Source organism: Neopelma chrysocephalum, unplaced genomic scaffold, assembly GCF_003984885.1.
Source record: "Neopelma chrysocephalum unplaced genomic scaffold, ASM398488v2 Primary Assembly neopelma1_66, whole genome shotgun sequence".
NCBI lineage: Eukaryota > Metazoa > Chordata > Aves > Passeriformes > Pipridae > Neopelma > Neopelma chrysocephalum.
This window is the reverse complement of record NW_020897725.1, coordinates 2,718,920-2,743,070: the sequence shown is the minus strand read 5'-3', so window position 1 is coordinate 2,743,070 and position 24,151 is coordinate 2,718,920. Positions and strand designations below refer to the sequence as shown.

Below are 24,151 nucleotides of genomic sequence, written 5' to 3'. Positions count from 1 at the left end.
AAAAAGGAACACAGCCAGAACAGGATTTTAACCCACAGCTTGCTCTCCCACAAGTAGATTTGGTTGCCATAAGGCTGTGTGGAGAATTGCTGAATATATTTTTTGCATAACGGAACAAGCCCATCTAGTCCCTTAAAATGAATATAAATAGGGAAAATGACAAAAAGAAAACTGATATTGCACAAGGGCTAAAAAGCTCAAGTCTGAATATGTACTCATGTCTTCACGCTGACACAACTGCAAGAAAATCAGACAATGTAAATAACATATGGTTTGTTTTTCCAACAAAAGGAAAGAAGGAAGACAAGGGGTTTAATAAGTTTGGCAAGTTGTCCTTTCTAAACTATCATAGTCTATAAGGGACATTTTGTGTATCATTCCAATTCTACAAATGCATCAAGAGCCAAATCCTGCTCTTACTGAAGTCAATGGGATTTTTGCCATCGACTTCAGAGACAAAGATTTGGCCTTAAAAGAATTAATTCAAACAACTGGAGTTGTCAGGGCAGTAACAGATTTCTCATACAAGTTTTGTCCTGTGTGGATAGCAAAAGACTCATTTTTTACCTTGGCTAAAGACGCTGCAGTGACTCTGAATGCCTGGGGTGTGGATGTGTGAGCATGTCTGTAGGGAGAAGCTCTCGTAGAGTTCTGTACATTTTGCAGGACAGAGGTGGTATTTCGCTCTGCATTGGTAGGATGCCGGGCGCAGTGGGGTCCGGAGCCTGGCGGAGGGCTCTGACCACTCCTGTACTATAAACAATTATTCATAATGGCGTTAGAGAGCTCATAAACAGTGTTCTGTTCCTATGATAAATACAGTAAATGGGTAACATGTTGTTCTCATATAGCAACATATGCTTTATATAATTTAGTAATGCAGTACTTTATATAGGCTTTTAGAGTAAAAACAGGAAGGCGTATTATTCCACACTGCTCCACAGCTCCTACCCAAGAATATCTGTATTTGACAGGAAAACGCAGTTTGTAGTGACACAGCCAATTGTTTTGCTTTTTCTTTAGAGTGGCATCTTTCAAAGTTATGTTAAAATGTGTTAGAGAACCAAGAAGTACTGTCTGTTGTGTACAGTCTTCTGTCCTTTCCTCTATGCTTATCCGTAAGTTGAGCTCCATTCGAAATCATCTTTGTCAAGCAAAAGCATATGAAATTGGTGGAAAGTAAAGGAATTTTTAAAACATTTTAAATTTCTAAGATAGATCTATGTTATATAAAGTGTTTTGTTTTTTATAAAAAAGAACTATCCTCTTCTAACTATTTGATTTTGGTTGACAAATATGTGTTTCTTTAGTGTTTCTACTGCAGTAGAAAGTGAAAAGTGTATTGCAGCAAACTGAAGAGAAAAAACACAAAATCCCAGTGAAAATTTTATAAAGTTTAGAATAATGTAGTGAAATGTCAATGAGTGATAGGGGGCCATGCAAGGCATGGGGAGAAAACCCAGGAGGATTTTCACCTTATTGTACAAGACACCAAAGTAAACCTACTTGCTTTATTTAGAGGGGATCACACTGGGTTTGACTTATTTTCTTAATCTTGGTTGGTAGAACCATTGTGAGAGGGAAGGCCAAGGGGAGACTTGTTAATACGCTTGTGGTTTTCTTCCAGGAGAGTACACAACTGCTACAAATGCCGTCAGTGCAGCTTCACAGCTGTTGACACTCAGTCACTACTAGAGCACTTCAACACTGTGCATTGTCAGGAGATGGACATCACTACAGCCAATGGGGAGGACAGTCATGGTGTTTCATCTATCAAGGAGGAGCCAAAAATTGACCTCAAGGTCTACAGTCTGATTAATCCAGACCCCAAAATGGGGGAGCCTGTATCTGACAGCATAGTGAAGAGGGAAAAGATAGAAGATAAGGAAGTGCTCAAGGAGAAAGGCTGGACTGACAGCCCCAGTGATGATCTTCGCAACGTGACCTGGAGAGGAACAGACATTTTGAGGGGGAGCCCATCATACACACAGACCAGTCTGGGCTTATTGACCCCAGTGTCCGTTGGCCAAGAGCAGCCAAAGCCTTTACGGGATAGTCCAAATGTCGAAGCTGCCCATCTTGCAAGGCCCATGTACGGCTTGGCAGTGGAGAGCAAGGGTTTCCTGCAGGGCGTGCCAGCGGGAGCAGCGGAAAAACCTGGGCAGCTCACTCAACCCTACTCTGGTTCCGGGGACAGCAAGACAAAGGACGAATCCCAGTCCTTATTACGGGTAGGAAACTATTTCTTTTTTCCTCTTGCTTTTTATGATTACATGTATGTTATGTTTAATTAGCCATGCAAATGATTTCTTCAGGTCTGGAGTAATGTGGTTGGGGTTCTTTCAGTGTGTGGAAACAAACAAATAAAAAAAAATCAAAGGAAGACTCAAATCTGTAGAGCCAAACTGGCAGGTAAATGTTCCAAAGTGTTACATAAAACAATCTATATATTAATGTAGTATTAGTAAGCAAGTGCTTCTGCTTTTGCTATTTAGCGCTGATTGAATTTTGTGTAATCATTCCTGCTAATTGTGCAGGTTGGTCATGCAGTTGAAGGAGGAAGGTTTAGAACCCCAGAAGGCTGCACATCTGTTACACTAAAACAACTAATCACCTCTTAAATTTTGTGGTGGTGTGATGGTTCACACTTAAACAAGATTTCATTATTACATATCTAAGCATATGAAACCTGAGTTAAATATTAATAAAAAGTAACCTTTTTTTTAATGAAGCAACATAATTATATATCAATTTTGACACTTCTCTGGTTGCCTTGGAAGCAAAAGAAAAAGAAAAAAGAGAAAAAGAAGGAGCTCGGGTGATAAGAAACGGCAAATATTTGCTACACCAAATAATTCCTATTCTTTTTTTTTTTTTAATAAAAGGATCATATATATATACCAACCATATATATAAGCAACTTCCCCTTCCAGTGAGGTATGTTTTTCCCACTGTAGAGAAAACTTGGTTTAGAAAAGCTGTCAAATTCTGAGGACCTGAACAGAGAGACAAATAACTGCCCTCCTCCTGGAGTCATCACTACATGTTTTCATGTAGCAGTGATAGCTGCTCCCTATCAGAATTTATAGAAACTTGCCACAGGAGTGGTCACTGTGCAGACAAACCTCACTAGAATGGAAGCGATGATCTGCTGGTTTCTTTTATTGTCTTTTATAAGAGCATTTATAACCATAGTATCCATTACTGTAACATGTAAGAAGAAGACAAAAGGCAAGATATATGTTTTATTCCATGGTCTGCTAAGTTTATACATAGGTGTATTTGTCTCTGTATACATATAAGAATTAAAAGCTCTTTTAAATGCAGTCAGTGGTCTTAAAAGTATTGCAGTTATTCTAATTATAAAACAGCGTGTCTGTCACTTAAACCCTGCATTCAATTTAGGGAGACCACAGACTTTCGTACTTTACAGGCCATGAATAGTTATTGTCAGATTTTAAATGTATGAGAAGCAGTTACAGTATGACAGGTTCTGTTGCTAACCTGGGTGTGTGCTCACTGTGGATGGCAGGATTATATTTCTCTCCTCCATTAGGAAATATGTATTAACATATAGACATAAGGCCATCTAGGAGTCAAATTCATGCTGTACATATGATACATCCCACTTCAGTTCTTGTAGTGGTTTTTAGCTGTGCACAGAACATATTGACCAGAGGAGCCGCTGAAATTGTGGCTTATCAGAATACAAATAATTTTCCTTTATTTTTTTGACTACTAAAGAATGAAAAAAAAACAACTAAACAAAAATCTGCAAATTTGCAGATTCAGTTCTATAAAGGTCTAAATTTGGTTGGTAGCTGGAGCCTAAAATCTTAGTAAGCAGTAAAATAAGGCCATTATATTATCTGTTTTAACCACTGCTGAATGTATAATGGGAAACTGTATACTGGCTGCTTCTTATGCCCTTTGAAAAAATAATTCAGACACCTTTTAGAAGTCTTTATAAAAAAGCACTTATATATATATATACACATACACGTGTATATATATATTTACATACACATGTATATTTAAATTTTTTTTCAAATTAGTATTTTTATCTAACTGGAAATATTTTGATGGGTTCTCAGAAATATAAAGAACCTATAATTTCCATGTTTTTCCGAAAAAAAGTCTTATATTTCTGTATTAACAATCCATATAAATTAGTTCCTCGCATTTTAAAATTTGTACAATCCAACTTTTCTTTTATGTCTTTTATGATTTATTAGCAGATTATGTCTATACTGACTGATAAAACCATATCAACACCCTTAAAATAGGAATTATTTTTGGGTACACCATTAGATGCCTTGCTCTTTGAACTCTGTTGTGGTAAAGATTTCTGGGTCTTTTCCTTAGTTATAGTATTTTAATTTTCAGTTTTCTTCTTTGAAAATTGGACAAGTTGCTTTTGTCAGTTTGAAATATTAAAAAAAAGGAAGGAGGTTAACTTTTTTCATCTGCTGAACAGTCCCTAATCTTACATATTTCATCATGATTGATGGATAGAGGAAAAAATAATGAGAACTGAAACTTCTTTAAGGTAAGGGGTGATCTGAAGGATAGGAGGTGTGGGAGTGTGATTCTGTGAGCGATATTAGTTCCCTCTTCCTCTCAGTTTGTGGAAAAGATCATAGAAACCCAACTCCTTTATTTTGTTCTTGATTTAGTTTTCTGTAGACAGAGTTATGGGATGCAGTACTGGAGCCAGGAAATAAGAAGATAAAGTGATGGTCAGCTCAACCATTGGGAGCTTACTGTCAAATATTACCTGACATACAGATAGGCATGTCTGGGAGCTCACTTGGCCCAGACAGAAGTAGAAATTATTCAGAAAAGAACTTACCTTCCATTATTGAAAAAAGCAAATTTTTATAATTCTCTGAAATAAAAAAAATACACTATACTGTTAAGTAAGTCTCCCATTATTATCTGCTTTTGGATACATTTATTTTTCTAATGTGAAATAGCTAGCAGGACTTGGTCTTATCTGAAAGCAAACCGTTAAATCAATACATCCTTCTGGTATCACATAATGAATGCTCATGCAAAACACTGTATCCCAGGACGACTGGTGACTAGGAAACAAAACCTATAATAAAATCACTGTGGACACCTTAATTTTTTTCCCCCCCAAAGACTGACACAGAGGAAGCCAAAAATTTGGGATTACTCAGTGAATAAACACTGTGAGAAATGGACTGAAAAAAAAAGTCCCTAACACATCCCTTTGGTTGTACTGGCTATTCAGTATTTGTAAAGTGGTTCTACTTATTATAAATTATTTATAATGATTTGACAGTAGCAGCAATAATGTGTGCTTTTCATTTTTTAGTTTTCCAATCACTGGGAGAAGGCAAAGCCGAGATCAGTTTTTTCACATTTTTTCATATAGATAGAGGTTGATACTGCAAGTTTAGAAGTGATTAACATTTTGATAAAATATCAGAGACAATACAAATCAATTGGTGAAGGGATGAAAATATACCTTGGCCCACAGAAATCCCTAATGCTTACAGGATAATTTTAAATTTTTGGAAATTACTTGGAGTGGCTTTCAGACATTTTTATGCTGTTTCTTGCATTCCTTCCATGCATGATGGCCATGGTCCCCTCCCCAGACTCTGTGTTACAGTAGATTATTTGTGGGAGTCATTAGGGTAAGATTTCTAAAAGCCTGAATCTTTCGTGACCTTTCGGGAGCTGGGGATGGTGCAGTGGTGAGAGCTCAAACTCTTCACATGTGCAAAGACACATGTGCAGTGGATGCACCTTTTTTCCCGGGAGTGCTTCTAAGCTGTGTGTGTGTAACAGAATCTTTCTCAGGGGCTTGGTACACTTCTGTGAGTAGCTTTAATTTATTTTTCTTATTAAAATATTTCCAGCAGCTGTACTTACATTGAATCGGTATGTTTTGCAAATGGGAATTACCAAAAATGTACCTCAGCGTGGTACAATGTAGACATTATTTCTGCTCTTCCTTAGAGTAGCTGATTTTATAGTTTAAAGATTTGTTGATACTGGAAAGTCTATTGAGATGCAAAAATGTTCCTTTTTTTGGGTAGCACATTGGCAGCCAGCAGACTCCAGGCCAGGCAGATTGTTTAATGCTTTGACAGTGCAGATCTTGGACAGCGGGAACTTTTTGCTAAACTGATTTCAAATTAAGTGTCCTTTTTTTTTTGTACGTGTGGACACTGCAGAACAAAGTTTTGTGCAAAAATGAGAAATTGTAGCCTGAGCCTTCAGACCTATACACAGACCTAGTTAGGCCACCTAAAGGTGTTGGTATGCACATCATACTTTAGCCAACACACATGCAGAATAACACAGATCAGCGTGTCCTGTGGTGCCACATGGACCTGCAGACAACAAGGAGACTCCTGTGTATTAACCATAATTCATGTAATGGAAGCATTTGTGTACCATCAAAAGGAGAGAGGTTGTCACATTATTGCAAAGGTAGTGTTGATTTTTATTAAAGTATACTGCAGGCTGTAACATTAAATATCTGACTGAGGTTATGTTAACCTTTGCTGTGAGCTTTTTATATGGGGCAAAGGATAAAATCCACTCTTCTATTAAGCTGAGATTATTTTCACCATAATGATCAGACTGTTTACACGCTACAAGAAATCACGGCATTTCCAGAAAGTTTCCATTTACTTTAAGAAGAGTTATTTTCTTTTTTGGCTGTGATATTTGCACTTCTGATATTTCACATAGTGTTCTGTCTAAAGCTGGTTAGATGGCTTTAAATTTGGGGGAGACGGGAAATCAGAAAAAGTTATTTCCCTTCTCCAGTTTTGCATTCTCCTATGAGGGTGATTGACAGTGCTAATTTTAAAATAAGAAATTGGTATGAAAGTATTAAATTTACATATAATTGATTTAATACCAGTATAGTAAATATCAGACACAATCTCTAGTGGCAAAACATTATTTCTCCTATTATAAAGCACTGATTCCTGTTATCCACAGAGTTGGATTCCAGATAGATGCAAAGCAGTGGGAATGCTGAGCTGGCCTTTGTGATTTCCAAAAGACTTCTCTAAACATTCAGTTCTTGGCCAGAAGGATAATATACTTTTGAGGTAAAACCTGCCTCTCTGATGCTGGTAGAAGTATTGCTGCTGCTGCCTTTAGCAGGAGCATGACAAGCAACATGACAAGGTTCAAGCATACAGAGTAGGATCTTGGTTTAAATGTGATTTTTCGGTGGTCACTACAGGGTGACACATGGAAGTTTTGGTGCACTTTAGCATTGTGTCCCACTTCCAACCACCTTTTGATAGCAGCATCTTAATGATATATCTACAGAATTAAATTTAATGCATATAATTGTATCACACTTCTTACTATTAATTTTTTGGAGGTCTTGGATGCTGCATCTCATCCCTAGGCCACTTCAAGAAAGAAAAAGCAGCCCTTTAAACAAGAAACATCTGAAATAGTTTCCCTGTAGCTGCATCTCATTTTTTTCCCATTTCCTCTGACTCTGTTAGAGATCTTTCAGGAAGTATTTATAGTCAAGGCCATTCACTGCCATACGGGTTCTCTAATTAGCTGAGGGGAACTCAGCAGGCACTGTGTCTTACTAATGCACAGAGTGCTGGCAGGTCAGAGAGCTGCCAAAGTCTCTCATTTTTTTTAGAAGCACCTGTTTCCACAAGTCTCTGCTTGGGGAGGTAGTGGGCTACTTTTTTAAATATAACTACATCCTGGAAAATTACAAGAATCCTCCAGCAAGGAAAATGAGAAAATAAAGTTAGGACTTGAAGAAAAATGATTTTGAAGCTTCATGTTTACAGTGCAAAACCAAGACGGGTAAAATCCCTGCGCTGGTGAAGGGCTCAGGAACCAAGCTAAAGTAACTTTCTGAAGGTTTTCAAGTAGTTTAGAAACAAACATGTACTTGGCTGCTTTTAGTAACTACTGGAACCAAACCCATACGAAATTGAATGTTTTTGCATTACTCATCCTGACAGAGTGATCAGATAGGACTAGAAAGTAACTTTTAAAAAAATGTTAACCTGCCCAATGAAAGGCATGTTTCTGGTTTTTGTGTGGGGTGTGTCTGTCATGTGGTGAGACAACCCCACCTCATCCATGTTTACCCACCCAGCAGGGCACAGGGTTTTTTTCTTTTCTTTCTTTTTTTTTCCCCTCCCTTTTACGAAATGTGGTTTAGAAGAGAATTAAGTGATAAAATCATTATTTGGGTGGGGCTCAGTAATAATGTGAAAGGGCAGCAGCTACGTCAAAATCCTTGATGAAAAGGTGAATCAGTATGTGGAACAAAGGGATGGGGAGATGGGTATGGGCCCCCAGGCCGTTGCGTAAGCAACAGGGTTTACTGAAGTTGCTATGATCAATAACAATGATTCAGGCAGGGAGAACGGAGATAATTCTGGATTTAAAACAAACTGCTGCATTTGGATAGGAGAGGTTGTAATGTAGATGAGAACAAAAGAGCGCTTTCTTGTATTGAACCTAGTGGCCAGAACAGATTGACAATCAGTGTCACATTCAATTAGCTCCATTTTATATTACCCTTCCTAGTTCAGGTAGGAGAACCTCTGTTTTGCTCTCTCCGATTGGTATTTGGTGTCCCAGCATTGGTGAGAGCGAGAAGGGTTTGTGCACTGTTTTCACCTGGATGCCACATGCCTGCACCTGGGCTTGGTTTGCTGGGTGAACATCACCCGGTGAGTGAGGCAGCTGCTCTGTGCCATCACTGCCATGGGGAATAGCAGTATCAAACTCAGCAGGAGGGTAGGAGTATCCTCGGTTCCTGGGTACAGTTCTCCTTAGCAGCTCCCACTGCTCCGGGCTGGGTGGGGGTCTGGGCACAGAAGGGGCCCCCAGCACTGTCCCTTGGCCTGAACAGGAGCCCTCGATGTGTGGCAGGTCAAGCTAGAGCCTCCCTCGCCCTGGGCTGAGTCTCAGAGCTCTCCCTCCCGGCTTAGCCTCCCTGCGCTGCTGAGCCACCCCCGATGTCCCTAAAAAACAACCCGGTCCTGCAGCCTGTGTTCGAACCCCCTTGTGCTGAACCAGGCACATGGAATGAGGCAATGTCATTTTTGTAGGCATGACCGATCTGGTTAAGCAGCTACTTTTTTTACCGTCTTCAGATACATTCCTGATTTTTTTTTTTTTTTAAATTCTACATTGTGCTGACAGTGGCTGCAGGTTGGTTAAAGCAGCTGGGTGTGGGGCATAGCTGTGGGCACTGCAAAGGCAAACAGTGCAGCAGCAACTCCCTCCAGTCTAAACAGTTTGGAGAACTGTCAATGGGTAGCCTTGTTTAAAATGGGAAGTAAGTAAATGCAGCTTCTTGAACGATGACTAAATTAAAGAATTAGTTGAGCTTTACCAAAGTTTTGAAACGTTAAGTGCAACTATAACCATTAAACATCCCTATTATTGTTCTGTACTGCCAGTAGTTCTTAGCAATAGATTGTATACCTGAAGTGAAATAGAAGCTTCAATTGTATTTAGAAACTAAGGATAATCTTTGCCAAACTGGGTCTAATAAGAAGCACATATTCATGTTTGAGGGCAGAACTTGCTGCTAACGTGTAGATTTTCAATGGAAAATTAAATTTCATAGATGAATGCAGGCAAGGATTGTACATAATTTTATTTTTGCCTGAAGTACTATGGTACTGAACAGTGAAAATCTATGTGAAGATACCTCTTGCATCTGGAAGTGCAGAGTTGCTTTTTGTGCTGAATTTCAGATGACTCTCTACATGTATCTGGTAATTAAAAGACAAAATAAATATATTCTTTTAAAGAAGGGATATTATGATAGACAGCAAATAAATGTTTGATTTATTGGACTAAAAGGGAGCATTATAATTATAATTGATTTGAAGGAATCCAGATGCTATCCACATCTTAACAAATTCAAAATGGTAAAGATTTAAAGAGATTTATGAATAAACAGTGCACACACATGTTCTGTGATTTTTTTCATGGAGGTATCTAGCGCTGTTAATACAGCTAGATAAAAATGACAATTACAGAAAATAGCTGTTAGATGAACAGATGTGCTGAAAAAGAAATACATGTATGTGTGTGTGTGTATGTGTGAGATATGGAAAAGATTTTCTGAAATGTCTTTTGTTACCTTGGCACTCCTCAAAATATGCATGTGGTTACCTTCGAAGTAGTCTTAATTTTAAGGTCTCTAATGAGTCCAATTGGTTTAGTGAACAATTTCCTGCTTAATATAATAATTTACTTCTTCCACCAAGTTCTGTTTGTGAAATGAAGCTTTATAGTGGCTGATTCTTGCTGACATTTCTCTAGGCATTTTTTTAGTAGCATTATATATATTTTAGAAAATCTTACACTCTTTTTTGTAGTGATATAATAATATAAGTAATATAAATCTATAAGTGTATGTATTCCATGTTGCATGCTACGTTACTTAGAGTTCAGATAGGATGTATTTTTTAGCATAAAGATGAGAAGAGGAACAGGGATGTTTTCCTTTTTTGCGCTGTGCACAGTATTAGGTTTCTGAAACAAATGTGGTATTGGCAGCCCAGGCTGTGCAGCACTTTGCAGGCAGCTTGAGAACAGCCTTAGAAATCTTTTCTGAGTTTGTGTATCCCTGTACTGCCTGCGATTTTCAAATCTTGGTTTGGTGAATCATATTTGTCCTAGTTGGATGGTTAATTCCCTATGATTTCTTGTCTCTCTAGGCTTTAGTCTCCTGATTCTATCAGTAAAATGGGAATAAGTGCAATTTCCCATCTCAAGAGTGAAGAGAGACGTTAAACTCTGTATTGTGCAACAGTGCTATTGTAGTCAAAGCAAGAGGAGCCTGATCCATAAGCATCCTGAATCAATATTCCTGGTTAACTTCTCTGGGTGTGATGATGTAAACTTTTGCAAGAATACCAATGGAAGAGAAAAAGTGAAGAAACAGATTATAATTTTAATTTTGTTAAAATTTCTATTCTTTCCTTCAGCCTGGGGGGGAGAGGGGGAAGAGGAGTAAGGCATTTGCATTTCTTCGTTGACTTCGACCTCATTTTGGTTGACGTGCCTCTGATGTGCATGGTAGCAAACTGCACATTTTCACTTATGGGAAGACATCTTTTAACGATGGCTTGCAGTGCAGTCTTTAATCATGTAAGTTGCCTCCAGCACTTGCTGAGAGTAGAATTCCACCCTCTCCATTTTCAGATGGATTGTACTATCGGCTGTTTCTCCTTGCAAGACTGTCTGTTATTTGAAAATTGTCTTTAAATTAAAAAAAGTGAGGAAAAAAGAGAAATAATCAGAGCATTTGTCAAGAAATTTGCTATGAATGGGAATGAGGAGCAATGCAAACAAGCTTGAAATGAGTTTTAATTCACATGTTATTCTGGGAGCCTACAATTTCTGGTTGAGAAAATGGCATATTTTAGGTCTATTTCCTCCAGTTTTTGGCATGGAGCAATGCCTGTTTTGTTCAGTCAGATGTTCAAATGGGAATTTTGGATGCTTAGAACTAATTTTAGTAGGTGGGGGGCAAATTTATTATGATGCTACAAATAGAGTTTGATCACAGCTACTTCATTGCAATTATAAAAATTGGCTATGAATTGCTTAAACTATATTTGCTGGTTGAAAAAAAAATTAATCTCATCTATACAAAACTTTGTCTTGCTACCCTTAAAGTTCTGAATAACATTTTTTATATACACAGTATTTTGAATTTGACTTGATCATGTTGCCAGAGTATTTTCATGCCTCTCTCCCTCCATGCTCCAACAGTGATAGTGTGCTCAAAGGACTCTCCCATTCTTTCCTGAAGGAACTCCTTGTGTTAGGGTAAATTTCTGAGCTTGTTCTGAAATTACAGTAAATCACACACAGACCTCTTAAGACTTATTAAAAAATATTAGAAACTTCACTGGAAGTTGGGCACTTCAAAGCTCTCCCTACTCCAGTCTGTACATGACTAAAAGGCTGTAAGGCAAACACCACAAGGTGAAAGCTTTCAAAGCAAAGCAAAACTTAATATACAGCTATTATCCCCTTTATAAGACATATGGAGAATAATATCTTTACATATTTATGAGGATTTTTTCTGATAGTAACTGCTTTAATGTTCATGGATTTATGCTTTTGAGTTAGGAAATACTGAGTTGTACTTCATATTTTTTTGGTGTTTCATGGAAGCTCCTCTCTCAACCCAAAGTGGATGTATCCCAGACCTGTTTAAAAGTTTGTATTGTGCAGAATAAGCTTAGTCAGCCTGTTTTTTCAGAAAAGTGTTTTCTTCACAAATCAGTTAATGGACTCAGCTACGGTGATCATTTTGGCATTCCTCCCTCCAGCCGATAAAAAAGATAAATCATCTATAAAGTTCTCAATTGACAGCACAGTTCCTTTTAGCATATTACTGAAACTCATTTATATTTAACTGAGGTGTTCTAGAAACTTAAATATTTCCTTTTGTTTAAAATTCTCATAAACTCTACTTCATGCAGTGTTTGAGGGGTGGGGAGAGTTAATGGAAAACGTGATTAAAATCTTGTAGGCTTCAAGGCTTGTAAACATCTTGGCACCTACATATGTTTGTTTGCATACATGTGTATGTTTACTAATTTTAAATTAGGTTAAAAATTAGAATGAAATTAAGAATGAAAAAAGGTTTTCCAGTGAACACAAAACTCCTTTAGTTATTTAACCAAATGGATTGTAAGACAAGTATTAATAACTTTTAAAGCAAAGAGCATGAACTTTTACAACTTTACTGATTTTTCCATTATGGAAAATTATGTCCTGCTTACCAGAAGTTTTAAATCTGGGTGGATTTTTAAATACGTCTTCCATGCTTTTAAGACTGTAATCTTAATAATCTCTTAATTGATTTGCCTTTGCCTTCTAATAGCCAGTTAAACAGTTGAGGGGAAGAGGTCCTTGTGGTGGTTACCCATAACAACTGTCAGAGCACATGTGATGTAGGGACTTAAAAAAAAATTAAGAGTATAGTTGATGTCTGTTAAATTTGGACCCTCAGTTTTTTGGTATAATGTTCAGCTAAGTGACTCCTCGCGTTTTAATCAGACCTCGTGACCAACTGTGCGTATCTCAGGAGAGGTGTTGCATTCGACTTCAGTGTCTTGAGCTGGCGTTGGTGTAGACCTCTGGACTGAACTTCTTCTGAAATACATAATTTCAGTGAGCGAATTGACAGTCTGGAGAGCGACTGTAATCATTGCTTCAGGTATTTGAGGGCTTTCGTGGTGATACCCTCCTTAAGAAGTGAAGCATAAACCATTTTGGGCACTAGTTCCCCAGGTACATCCCTGTTGTAAGGAAAGAATATTTTTAAAAACACTAAATTGAGAAATATTGTATCTGTGCTGGTTCTGTAGGTCCTTGGCAAAGAAATTAAATTTTGTAAGCATTGGGAAGTGAACAGGAACTCCATCCAGCAGTCCACAGTGAAGGGCTCCCAGTGCCTGGAGAGCTGCTGGATGTGCCTGGTGTTCTGCCTGGCTGTGAATGCCTCTGGACCCCTGCTGTCAGCTGTTTTAATCAGTATAGATCTGCTTTTCTCTTTGCTTGGCCAGGTTGCAAAGAAACTTTGCTGTAGCCTCCTTTTTCTTGTCTTCTTTAGCTTGGTTTAGCTCTCTCTCCCCTCAGTCTTTTGTGGAACTCACGTTTTACTGTAGTAAAAGTAATTAAAATTCTCCAAATTTGGAGCTTTCTTTTGAAAGAAAAATTACTAAACCATTCATTTTGTTATAAAAACTGTCTAGGCTTTCTGATCTGCCTTTCCTAAAATATTCATTGTCTGCATTGCAAATGGAGGCTTTCTGATGGGGAGAGATTAAGAAAAATTGTCTAAATCTTCTCCTCGGCATCTGCACTTTGCCGTGGTTGGAGCCAGGGTGCTGGTCTGCATGGGCTCTGCTCCGACAGGTTCCCTCTGGAACGCCTACCAGCGTGCACGTAAATGGCCCTCGCGATCTGATACCCTTCCTACCAAAAATATTCTCATGACCTTGCTTGCTTTCATCAGCAGCACTAAGTAAACCTCAGCTAGTGGAAGGAGACATGTTGGAGCACAGCAGAAGAGCAGAATGGGTAAAACTACAAATTGTTAGTCTGTTAAACACAGATTATGTCTTTGGGTACAATTCCATTAGAGACTGAATGAGTCTGGATGGGTAGTAGCTTGTGGAAGTATTTGTTATGACAAAACCAACTTTTCATTAATAGACAAAGTTATCCTGTTTTCCTCTGTAGTCTGGCCAACTTCAAAATGTTTCAAACTAATTTCAGACTTGTAAAACACTGTCTATCAGATACAGACATATGGATTGAACTAGTAATTTGCTTGCCATCTGCTGATAAAGAAAGCAAGGCGTCTAAGTAGAAAGTGAAGAATTCCCTTCCTCTCCCCCCATTGGAATGTCATATGGTGCCTTTGGTAGTTGTTTGTATTGACATTTTTATTGATTGTTATGTAAAGTGTTACATTGCATTGACCTGAATCTGCTTTGAATCTCATAATGATTTTTTTTGTTTACAAAATATCCATAATCATTTGAGCCTATAAATAATGTTGCTAGAAAATAACCTGCTTTAAATCTTAAAAAATAAATCGATAACCATATTGTCTGAAACAGGAACAAACATATTCTTCTGCTCAGAAAGGAAAAAAAAATAATGTTACTAACAAGAGTTAAGTAAAATTATATTTCCTTTTCAGTCAAAATTTCCCCTTTCCTTCTGAAAGACAGGATAAAGTCTAGGAAAAACAATGCAATTCCCAACATAAAAACAAACAAACTAATCAATGAAAACTTTTCTGCGTAGGGAAAAATGGATTCTTGAGCTTTCTGGATTCTTCTCTGTCAGAATCTTTTCTCACCATCCCTGATGGGTAGAGCCCTTCCCAAATCTTCGTTCACGTTTCGTTCGCGAAGCCTAGCCATGATGATGATGATGATCCCTGATAGTTTCTGCAGGTCCAGAGTTTGTCCCCTAAATTTTTGCCAAGGCTTAGCTGTACTGGTGATAGCTATGTTGCATAGGCCCTGGTTGTCTCTGGGAATAATAGTAATAGTACTCAGCCCATAATGAAAGTTTAAGTGTTTGTTCTTTCAGTTAATGCTTCCTGTAAGTTTGTCCATATTCATGAAGCATTTAGAGTTTCTCCATTTAAAAGTGACTTCTCAGTAGGCACACTTCTTTCATGTGCAATAAAATATGATCTCAATCATTGCTTCAATACCTGGAATCTTTATTAGTTAAATAATAATAAATACTTGTTTCAGCCCTAGTTCTCTGTAACTTTTTCATATTTACAAGTATTTTATTTTTCATTGATTTCTTTAATCCATTTTGAACAGACAGTGCTAAAATATTCACGAGCTATGTTCTTAAACATAAGTTATGTCTTCATAAAAGATGATACTCAACTGTTGATTTTCTTTGGTAAGATAAGCCTGTTTTTTTCTGCTGCAGTTGGATTATTAATTGCCAGAAGTGCGAGATGTAAAGAATGTACCAAAGAATTTCTATATGTAATTGAAGTGAAAGTAATATGGAAAATCACTACTTGTCCAATATGCTGTTTTCTCTTTTGTAAATATCTTTGTTTTTCTGAAAATTGATGTTCCTTATAATAACCTGCAAAATCTATGAACAGTGCAGAAACCTAGTGAAGAAAACTTGGTGTCTTATTTTCTCAGTGTGGTTATATATGGGTTCATTTGAAAAAAAAATACACAATTATATAAATAACAAGTTTTCCATGACCGAGAGTTAATTACCATTTTACATTTGGAATTTACGCTTGCAGAAAGTTATCACAACAGTAGGAACATAACCAGTGGACATTTGTTGCAGATGTGCACATAGGAAGTGGTAGCTGTGACAGCAACAAGTCTGCGAAAGAGGAAAATTGTATTGGAAGTAAGAGCTTAGGTAAATGCTCCCGTGATGGCTTATGGAAGGCCTTAAACCACAAGTACAACCACTAGTAGTACTATTACTGTATAGTTTGCCTTATGCTTCCCTGCTGTTTTTTATGGCTTAAGGTGCATCTAGTATGTGCAGTCTGTCCTTGTATTGTGTTTCTATGCAATGTTCCAGTGCACTTATTCTAGATCTACTTTGCATCTGGACCCATTGGCTTTTATTCTGGTTCTGTTGCATTGAAAACATTTTCCTTGCTGTAAATTTTAATATTTACGACATACATTGGGATGTATCCATCCAAATATTTTTATCCTTTCAAAGTTGGGTTTTTTTTAAATAGGATTTCATAAAATGCTTTGAAACATATGATGTAATTTATAAAATACAGGCATTTACAGTATATTGGCTGCAGCAAGAGAATCAAATTACTGCTAAGAAAATACTTCTTCACAATGATCAGGAGCATATTGGATGTTTAGTCTCGTGTTCCCTAGCAGGGACTGGTAAACTTTCTGTTGATGGGCATATTCACCTGAAGGTATTAAGTAGCTCTTCACAGGTTAGTATTTGTCCATGATGGAGCTTGGTAGACTGCCTAGGCAGGAGATGAGGGGATGATCCATGGGGTAGGAGGAGCTAAGACCCTTCTCTCCCCCCTCCCCTCCCCTCCCCTCTCCTCTCCTCTCCTCTTGTGATTTGGGACAAATGCATATTTCTTTGCTTTTTCTGTAGATGCATATTTTTATTATATAGTGGATTCTAAAGAACATTGAGATTTATTAATATTATCAAATTGTTTTGGGAACATTGGATGTCAGGTAGTTCAGAAGCAGAAAGGTTTATAAAACATAGCTGAAGTTTTGTATGTCTGATATACATGTATCTCTTGTCTCTTGGAGCTGTTCTTTTGCAGACCAGTTTGCCATAATGTGATGTTATCACACTTCTGACAAGAACAAATGGTTTCAAAACCATTCATGTCAGGTCAAGATGGTGAGAACAGCAGATAGACATGAGAACCATGACTGTATAAACAACATACTCCCATCACCGGACTAACGCAGGTCCAGAGAAGTGGCAGCACTGTTCTCGCTGCTCAGATATTGCCGGCGTGCTGTTCCCCCCTTCCTGGCGCAAGAAAATTCACTGCAACTGTTTATTTTCAACACATGGTTGATATCTTTGTCTGTCTGTCTGTAGATCAGCTGTGCCTTGTTAGGAACTTTACTCATGAGCCCTGAGAATCTTGCTCAACCTTTCATCTCCCTGCCATGTAAGTGTGGTTTGTTAGAAATAACTGAGAAAAAATGTAAACTTACTGAAATGACTAAGAAGTCTATAGTCAGTGTCAAAGGAGAAAGGGGATGGATTGAATAGAGGGTGTATGTAAGAGATTAGCCTGTGCCTTCCTGAATATATTTATAATATCTCTCTAGATGGAGAAAGAAAAACTTAACAGTTGTATTTGCCCTTTGTGAAACGTCAGCCTGACCAGTTCCTCTTAGTCTTGAGGTTTCTCTGTGTTCTGTGCAAAGGCATGACAGTGGGGTATTCCCAGCTCTATATAATCCTAGAATATATCCATATGTTATATTAAAAAAACCTTGACTATATATATAGCACATGCCATATTTATGTGTATGACCTTACGTAGTTCAGTTAAGAGGCTGAAGAGTTAAGAGGCTGATGCAGCTAGTGGAAGCATAACAACAATGGGAAGGAAATTTGAGAGGTTTTGTGCTTTCTCCTCTATAGCCTTATCCTGTTGATGATCCTGTTCAGCATTGCTTCAATGAATCCTGGAGAGAAAATGCTATTTATTATTGCAGTTTTTAAAGGGTGAAGAAGTGATAGCTCTCAGATGGAGTTGCTGTAATCCTTCTGTAGATGTAAAAGCCGTTCTTACATGCAATCTTACAGGGAAACCTTGTTGCTTGTCTGACATATTTGCAGACTGTAGATTGCTGTCAATGGATTCAAGTGACCTTTAGCACTTAAGTCCACTTCACATTAGTTATTGAAGTATCTCAATAGAAATTACATGTGTCCCTTTTCTTGGATGTGACTACCAGTGCCCTTACTGAATTGTGCTTGTGCTGCTGCTGCCCTGTTTTCCTGCTAAACCAAGAAGATTCCACCTGGAGACCAGCTGAGTCTTCCAAGTACTGATAGTGCCTGTAGTCAGGGCAGAATCATAAAAGAGTATGGATTTTCCTTAGGATTTTTTGGAATGAAACTGTATTCGTTAACTTGCTGTTGTCAAAAGTACTTCAGCTGCTCTTGGTTTCTTTTCCAAAGGGAAAGGTAACATATATGCCTTTTTTCCTCTATTAGGATTTTCTGGAGGACTCTACCATACCCAGCATAACTATGTCACTTTCTTGTTAGTATGTGCAGAATGTCAACCTGCCTCATCCTTTTATAGGAAAAACTGTTGAAAGATTCAAGTTACCCTTCATTAATAACACTGAGAGCAAAAATGCCTAAAATATGCTGACATTGTGCCAGTGCAAAGCTGTACAAAAAAAAAAGGAAAAAAAGTTGTCCCATTCTTGTTGAAATACTAAATTAGATTGTTTAAGACCAACATTTGATTTGGCTTTGTACATAGCAAGAAAAATGAATGACTTTTTTATTTTTTTCTGTGTGAGTTTTGACTATTTTTAATCAACATCACCATCATTTGATAACTTGAAGGCCTATGTGGCATCATGACTACAAAATGACTACAAAAGGGATGGAAAGGACACATTAAGAGAGTTTATGAAGTTACTGGGAAAAAGAATATAATGATAGCAGCAAGAAAAAAAAAGCATATCAGAGCTTTAAAACAGATGGAGTTCTCTAAGGAAGCTGTCTGAACATGGCCTGGGAACTATAAATTGCATTTAGAAGACAGGGCTTTCACTGCAGATGGCAGGTTCCCTGTTAGAAGGTGAAAGCCAGAACAGGGCTGTGTGCATGCAGAGAACTGCATTAAGGGTGCCTAACATCTTGTGTTTGACATGCATTGAAATTTAAGCTGGAATATGAGTTTAAAAAGGATGATGTACAAGTTCAGAACATGAAATCTGCTGCAGTGTTCCCAAATCCAGAAACTTGATATCAGGCATAGAACATTTTAACTAAATAAAAAGGGAGAATAAGTTTGTAGTCCTGAAACCAAAACAAGACATTAGCTTTGAATGTCATTTTCAATCACTCTTACATTTAAATATTACAGAAAAGCCCTCTCTTTTTTCCCATGTGTCATGCAGGTGCCATTGCAGAGTCTCCAGGTCAAAAAGCAGTGGTTTTTCTCTTGGCCTGTTGCCCCATATTATTTTATTACCCCATTTGATGTGGACCTGATTTCAGTGAAATAAATGAGAGTTTTGGCATTAACTGCAACTCCTGCTCCAGGAAATGATCCCTAGATCTTAGGGAAAAACAACCTTCCTGAAGTTACTCCATCCCATGGACTTTCTGGGCGGGACTTGTCTCTTTTAATTGTGATGGAAGTGTCTGTGACTGAGTTATCTGTCTAGGATTCTTGGAGCCGATGCAAATTTAGACAACACAGTTGAGAAGTATAAGAAGTGAGTTACCAAATCCAAAGAAAATATATAGTCAGACAACTCTATATTTGTTGGCCATTCATTGTAGTGGCTTCATCTCCAGGCAGTATGAAGGAAGCTTAGACATATACACCACCACACAGCAATTACAGGAAGTGATAAAAATAAAAGGAGTGCCTTCTTCTGCTTTGTCCGAGTGGCAGCCTTATCACTAGAGGTAGAAAGCAAAACTTTGGCATATCTGCAGTTAATGACTGCAAAAATGTCTGTCTCCAAAATGTAATTTGCCAGTTAATGGGAAATATTAATGTGTTGTTAAACAAGAAGGCAAGGGGGAGGTTCAGCTAAAACTGAAAACATTATTTCATGGAGTAATTATTTATTTATTAATAGGTTTATTTTTCTCGTTTTATATATGTGTCTAAATTTCTAGAGTGACATTTCTTTAAGAGGGGAATAGTGTTAGGGCTGTTGAAGATGAAGACTGTATTTTCAGTACTAGTCAGTCCTTGTGTAGAGCAAAGTCAGTCATTCTCTGTAAGGATATTTAAAGACATGCTAGACTGATAGCTTTGTAAGATAAAACTAAAATCAGAGGGACTGAAAGGGCATCTGTGAAGCAGAAAAAAGGAGTATGATGGAAAAGAAAAGCTAATGAGCTTACTTGGATAAGACTGGGGATAATTCCTTCAGTATATGAGGTGTGTGTATAAGGAGTGTATCCTCTTGCTTAGGCTAACTCCTGAAAAGTGAGGAAGACCCCGCCTATAAGACCCAGGACAGATAAGGGAATAAGGGATCTGAAGAGAAAGCATGTCTTTGAGACATCAAAGTATTAGGAAAAGTGGCCCAAGAAACTTTCTCCAAAGTTTTACAATAAAGATGGTGTGCACGGTATATGCTCTAATTCTGAATTTTGAAACCAGGTTTGTGGAGTCTTATTAATTGCTTATGGATAGTTTTCTTAGGCTTCTTCCACAATGAATAAAGAGAGGTACCTCTGGAATGCAAACCGAAGCAGAAGCACATCTTCCTTCTCAAATAATTTCTCTTTGTCTTCATTGACAATTTAGGAAGCCTGGGCAGATTACTTTCTTAATTGAGGCCTGTAAATTAGATAACTGAAGTCGGATGGCATTAATGACTCCCATCTTGGGGAATTCTAGTATAAAGAATTTTACGGGCAAAAAGCAGGTGAGTAAAAAGTCCACGTTGCTCTAGATCATTTCATAATCAAATATGTTAATACAAAGAAGTATTTTTACCACGTTGCTCTAGATCATTTCATAATCAAATATGTTAATACAAAGAAGTATTTTTAAGTGAGCCAATTTTTCCAGATGATCCTAGAAAAATGAGAAGCCAGACCATAATGTCCATTACAGACTCTTTTCAAAATCCTTTGTTGCAAGTGCATAACACCTTTCTACACTGCTTTCTATTCCAAGATCTCTTAAGCTTATCCAGCCAGGAAGCACCAATCATTCAAAGATCAAACAAACAAAGCCACCTGTATTTTGAGGTGCTTAAAAAAGAAGAGTCTTGTCTTCATCCTGCACCAGGCATTAGCAAACAGGCAGAGTTTTTACAAAGGAAAGCTGTCAAGGATATTGTGATAGGTGCTGTGCCAGCTCTGCATGCAGAGCTGTACATGGAAAGTAGAGGTGTTAAGGCTTGATTCCTTAGAAGTCCTTAAAACTAAAGGAAACACAAGGAAGTAAAGGAGCAAACCCCTCATAATACTGAAAAGAACGTAGTCATATTGAAAATGATCACCACCTCCAATAAGACCCCATCATGTCGAGTTTTCCAGATATGCTGAGATGGTAGTCTTTGGATGTTTCAAAATTATTTTATTGTTGAATTGCGTGATTGACTGCGTTTTAAAAGTTGGTTTAACCTCTTCACTACAGAACAATCTGTTATACTTTGCCTTGCAATTTGTACTTCTGTGTTTCCGAGCACAACTAACAAATACTGTTTGACAAAAAAATATTTTTTTCTAAAAGTCTCATCACTTTAAAACTTGTTGAGCGTACTAAGGTATTGCTGATTATATTTAGGCAGCAAAATGTGTCTTAAGCCCTTCAGACACACTAAGGATGAAAGGCTGTCCTAATGGTATCGTTTTCTTTAAGGGAACCGATGTGTCTCTTGTTTATGGGTTTATGGGCATTTTTATTGCAGCAGGGAATTTCTCCACCCCAATTTTACAGGGCAACAGTAAATGCTCGGCAGCTGGGATTATTGCAGCAATATGAAGAAAATCTTTCTTAACATTTCCATCTTTACAGCAGCAGTTACAAAAAGGTAACTTTGATTTCTTAAAAAATACATTAATTTATGTATGTTATTTTACTCTGTTTTGGTTTTTGCTTTTTTTTAACATTGGTGACTAATGCTTTTCTCACTTAGTAGTTGCCTTTCTATCCTGGAGTTTGCAATAAGCTGGAAAACTGCTATGCCATTCCTTGTTGCCTCTGTATTGTGGTGTGAGGATAGATTAGGGAGAATAAAGGTACTCGAACAAGTGGATCAATTAAGTTCATATACAATGTCTGTGTAACAAATAAACTCACTGTTTTATGAAATAATGTCATTTTTTACAGTATATTAAAACATTTACAAAACAAGCACTAGGTCAAATTTAGTGCAACAGTGTATCACAGTGGAGGAAATAAGATTTACCTTCCCATCCACTGTAAACCTGCAGGGGGAACAACAGGGCTCTGCTCGGTCAGAGGTCTGGCTGCTGTGACATCTCAGGAGGAAGGTGGCCTGTGTATAGCTTGCAAAAATTGTAATGTGGGAATCTTAGTACAGTTTTACTGTAGGATCTTGCAGCATTTGAGAAGTCTACTTATGGTTTAAAGAATATTTCTTCTTATCCTGTTTTATTAAAGGAATTTCTAAATGTCTTCCACTATTTAGATATGAAACAGGGACTTTTGAATGAATATGAACTCACTTCTGAATAAATGGTGACCAAAGAGCATGTCTGGGGAACATCTGACTTCCCCTTGGATTTCATTTTAGCTGAATCAATTGTGTAATATACTGTTTTAAATGTAAAAAACACATATAACCTAGACCATAAAGATGCAGTGATGGAAAAGGTTAGATGGTTTTTCAAATGCAGTGAACACAAGGAAACGTGTCCTGTCAACCCTTAATGCATTAATTTACACTTAGACACAACAGCACGGCTTGTCTATGCTGGATGGCCAGAACAAGTTAGTCAATGTTCTAACAAGGTCCTGCTGTCATAGCCTGGATGAGGTCTATCAGTGCTTGTGAGTCACTTTATTCTGATTGCTTATCTAATGGAGTTCACCTCTGACAGTGGTAAATAAATCCAACACTTGATTCTCTCCGGAAGATGTCTCCAGCAGCAACAACTAAGATCAGTGTTTGAGTTACAGCATCGCCTAGTCATCCTTAATATATCATTGGAAATATGGAATACAAGTGAATATAGAGACAGACTTTTCCTTTTAGTAAAGCTACTTCAGAATTACAATAATTAGAGGAAATTTTCAATTACAAGTGATTCATTTTCCTCCCTAGTAATATTGTGGCTGAATATTGGAAATGATATACTACAAAGAGTATTTTTTATTTGTTTATTGTTTCCCCCTCCCCAGTTCCTCTCTAGCTAACCCACTGGTTTAGTGATTAGCACCAGAGCCTTTCACACAGTGTTTTGAGCTCAGTTCCCTGGCTGCAGTTCACTCAACCTTGACGTAAATCTCCAATAAGTACTTTGTGAGAGGTTAGCCTTTTGTGCAGGGTGTGTGAGAAATCCTGCCTGACCAGGTTTGTTACAGCAACCAGTGTCAAATTGCCTTGCCCCAAGTGTTTGAATATGAAAGAGGGGGATGGGGGTTGGGGGACTCATGCAAAAAAACACCCTCGCTCTCCACTTCCAAGAGTCCAATGGTTCGAAAAAAAACCCGGAGTGTTTGGACTCACAGTGCTTTAATGCTGCTCTGCCTATGCCTGGCACTGTCAAGTGAGCCTGTGATGATTTACAGTCTGCAGGTAGAGCAGAGTATGTCATTCATAGAATCCGCCTTCTGTGTCTTGCTTGTTGAGGCTGGTTGCTTTTAATTTAGTGTATTTGATCGTGCTATTTGCCTTAGGTAATCAACAACCTTTCATGTAAATCCTAGCCAATCTTATAAAACTAATGGAGAAGAAAAAAACACACCAAAACACTAGCATGTAGTCATGCCTTCACTGTTGATGTCAGTGGTGTCACAGGAAGGCAAATAAGATACACAACCCTCTCTTTTTATAAGGAACATATCCTCCCTTCTTTACAGTTTTTTTTGTTTTGCTTTGGTTTGTTTTGGTTTTATAAAGTAAGTTACATCCTTTAGAAATGGAAACAATCCATTATCTTATTACCTCAGGGCCTGGTACCTGAAAAGCCATTGAAACCTCTCTGCCATTCTTCAATAGAGTGTTAAAGTGGGTTTCTTCTGAATAGATTTAGAATTCAACATCTGTACTTTTCTGTTTCTGTTAACAACCTTCAGGCTAATTGCTATTGGGCATCATTAGAGGTCTTTTGGGTTAACTCTTTCATTCATGGGAAGTAGATCCACGGAGGTTTGCATAAACACTTTGGATTTGAGGCTAGG

General features: G+C 37.7%; 1 protein-coding gene across 5 annotated transcripts in view; it reads left to right on the top strand.

Moving 5' to 3' along the window:
- The window catches only part of TRPS1 (transcriptional repressor GATA binding 1), a 209,604-nt gene that overhangs the window by 60,530 nt on the left and 124,923 nt on the right, over positions 1 to 24,151 (top strand). For all 5 annotated transcript variants that reach the window (XM_027684366.1, XM_027684368.1, XM_027684369.1 and 2 more), the window contains one exon: positions 1,628 to 2,231. In XM_027684366.1, coding sequence (XP_027540167.1) covers positions 1,628 to 2,231 — 604 coding nt within the window. The remainder of the gene's footprint in view (positions 1 to 1,627; positions 2,232 to 24,151) is intronic.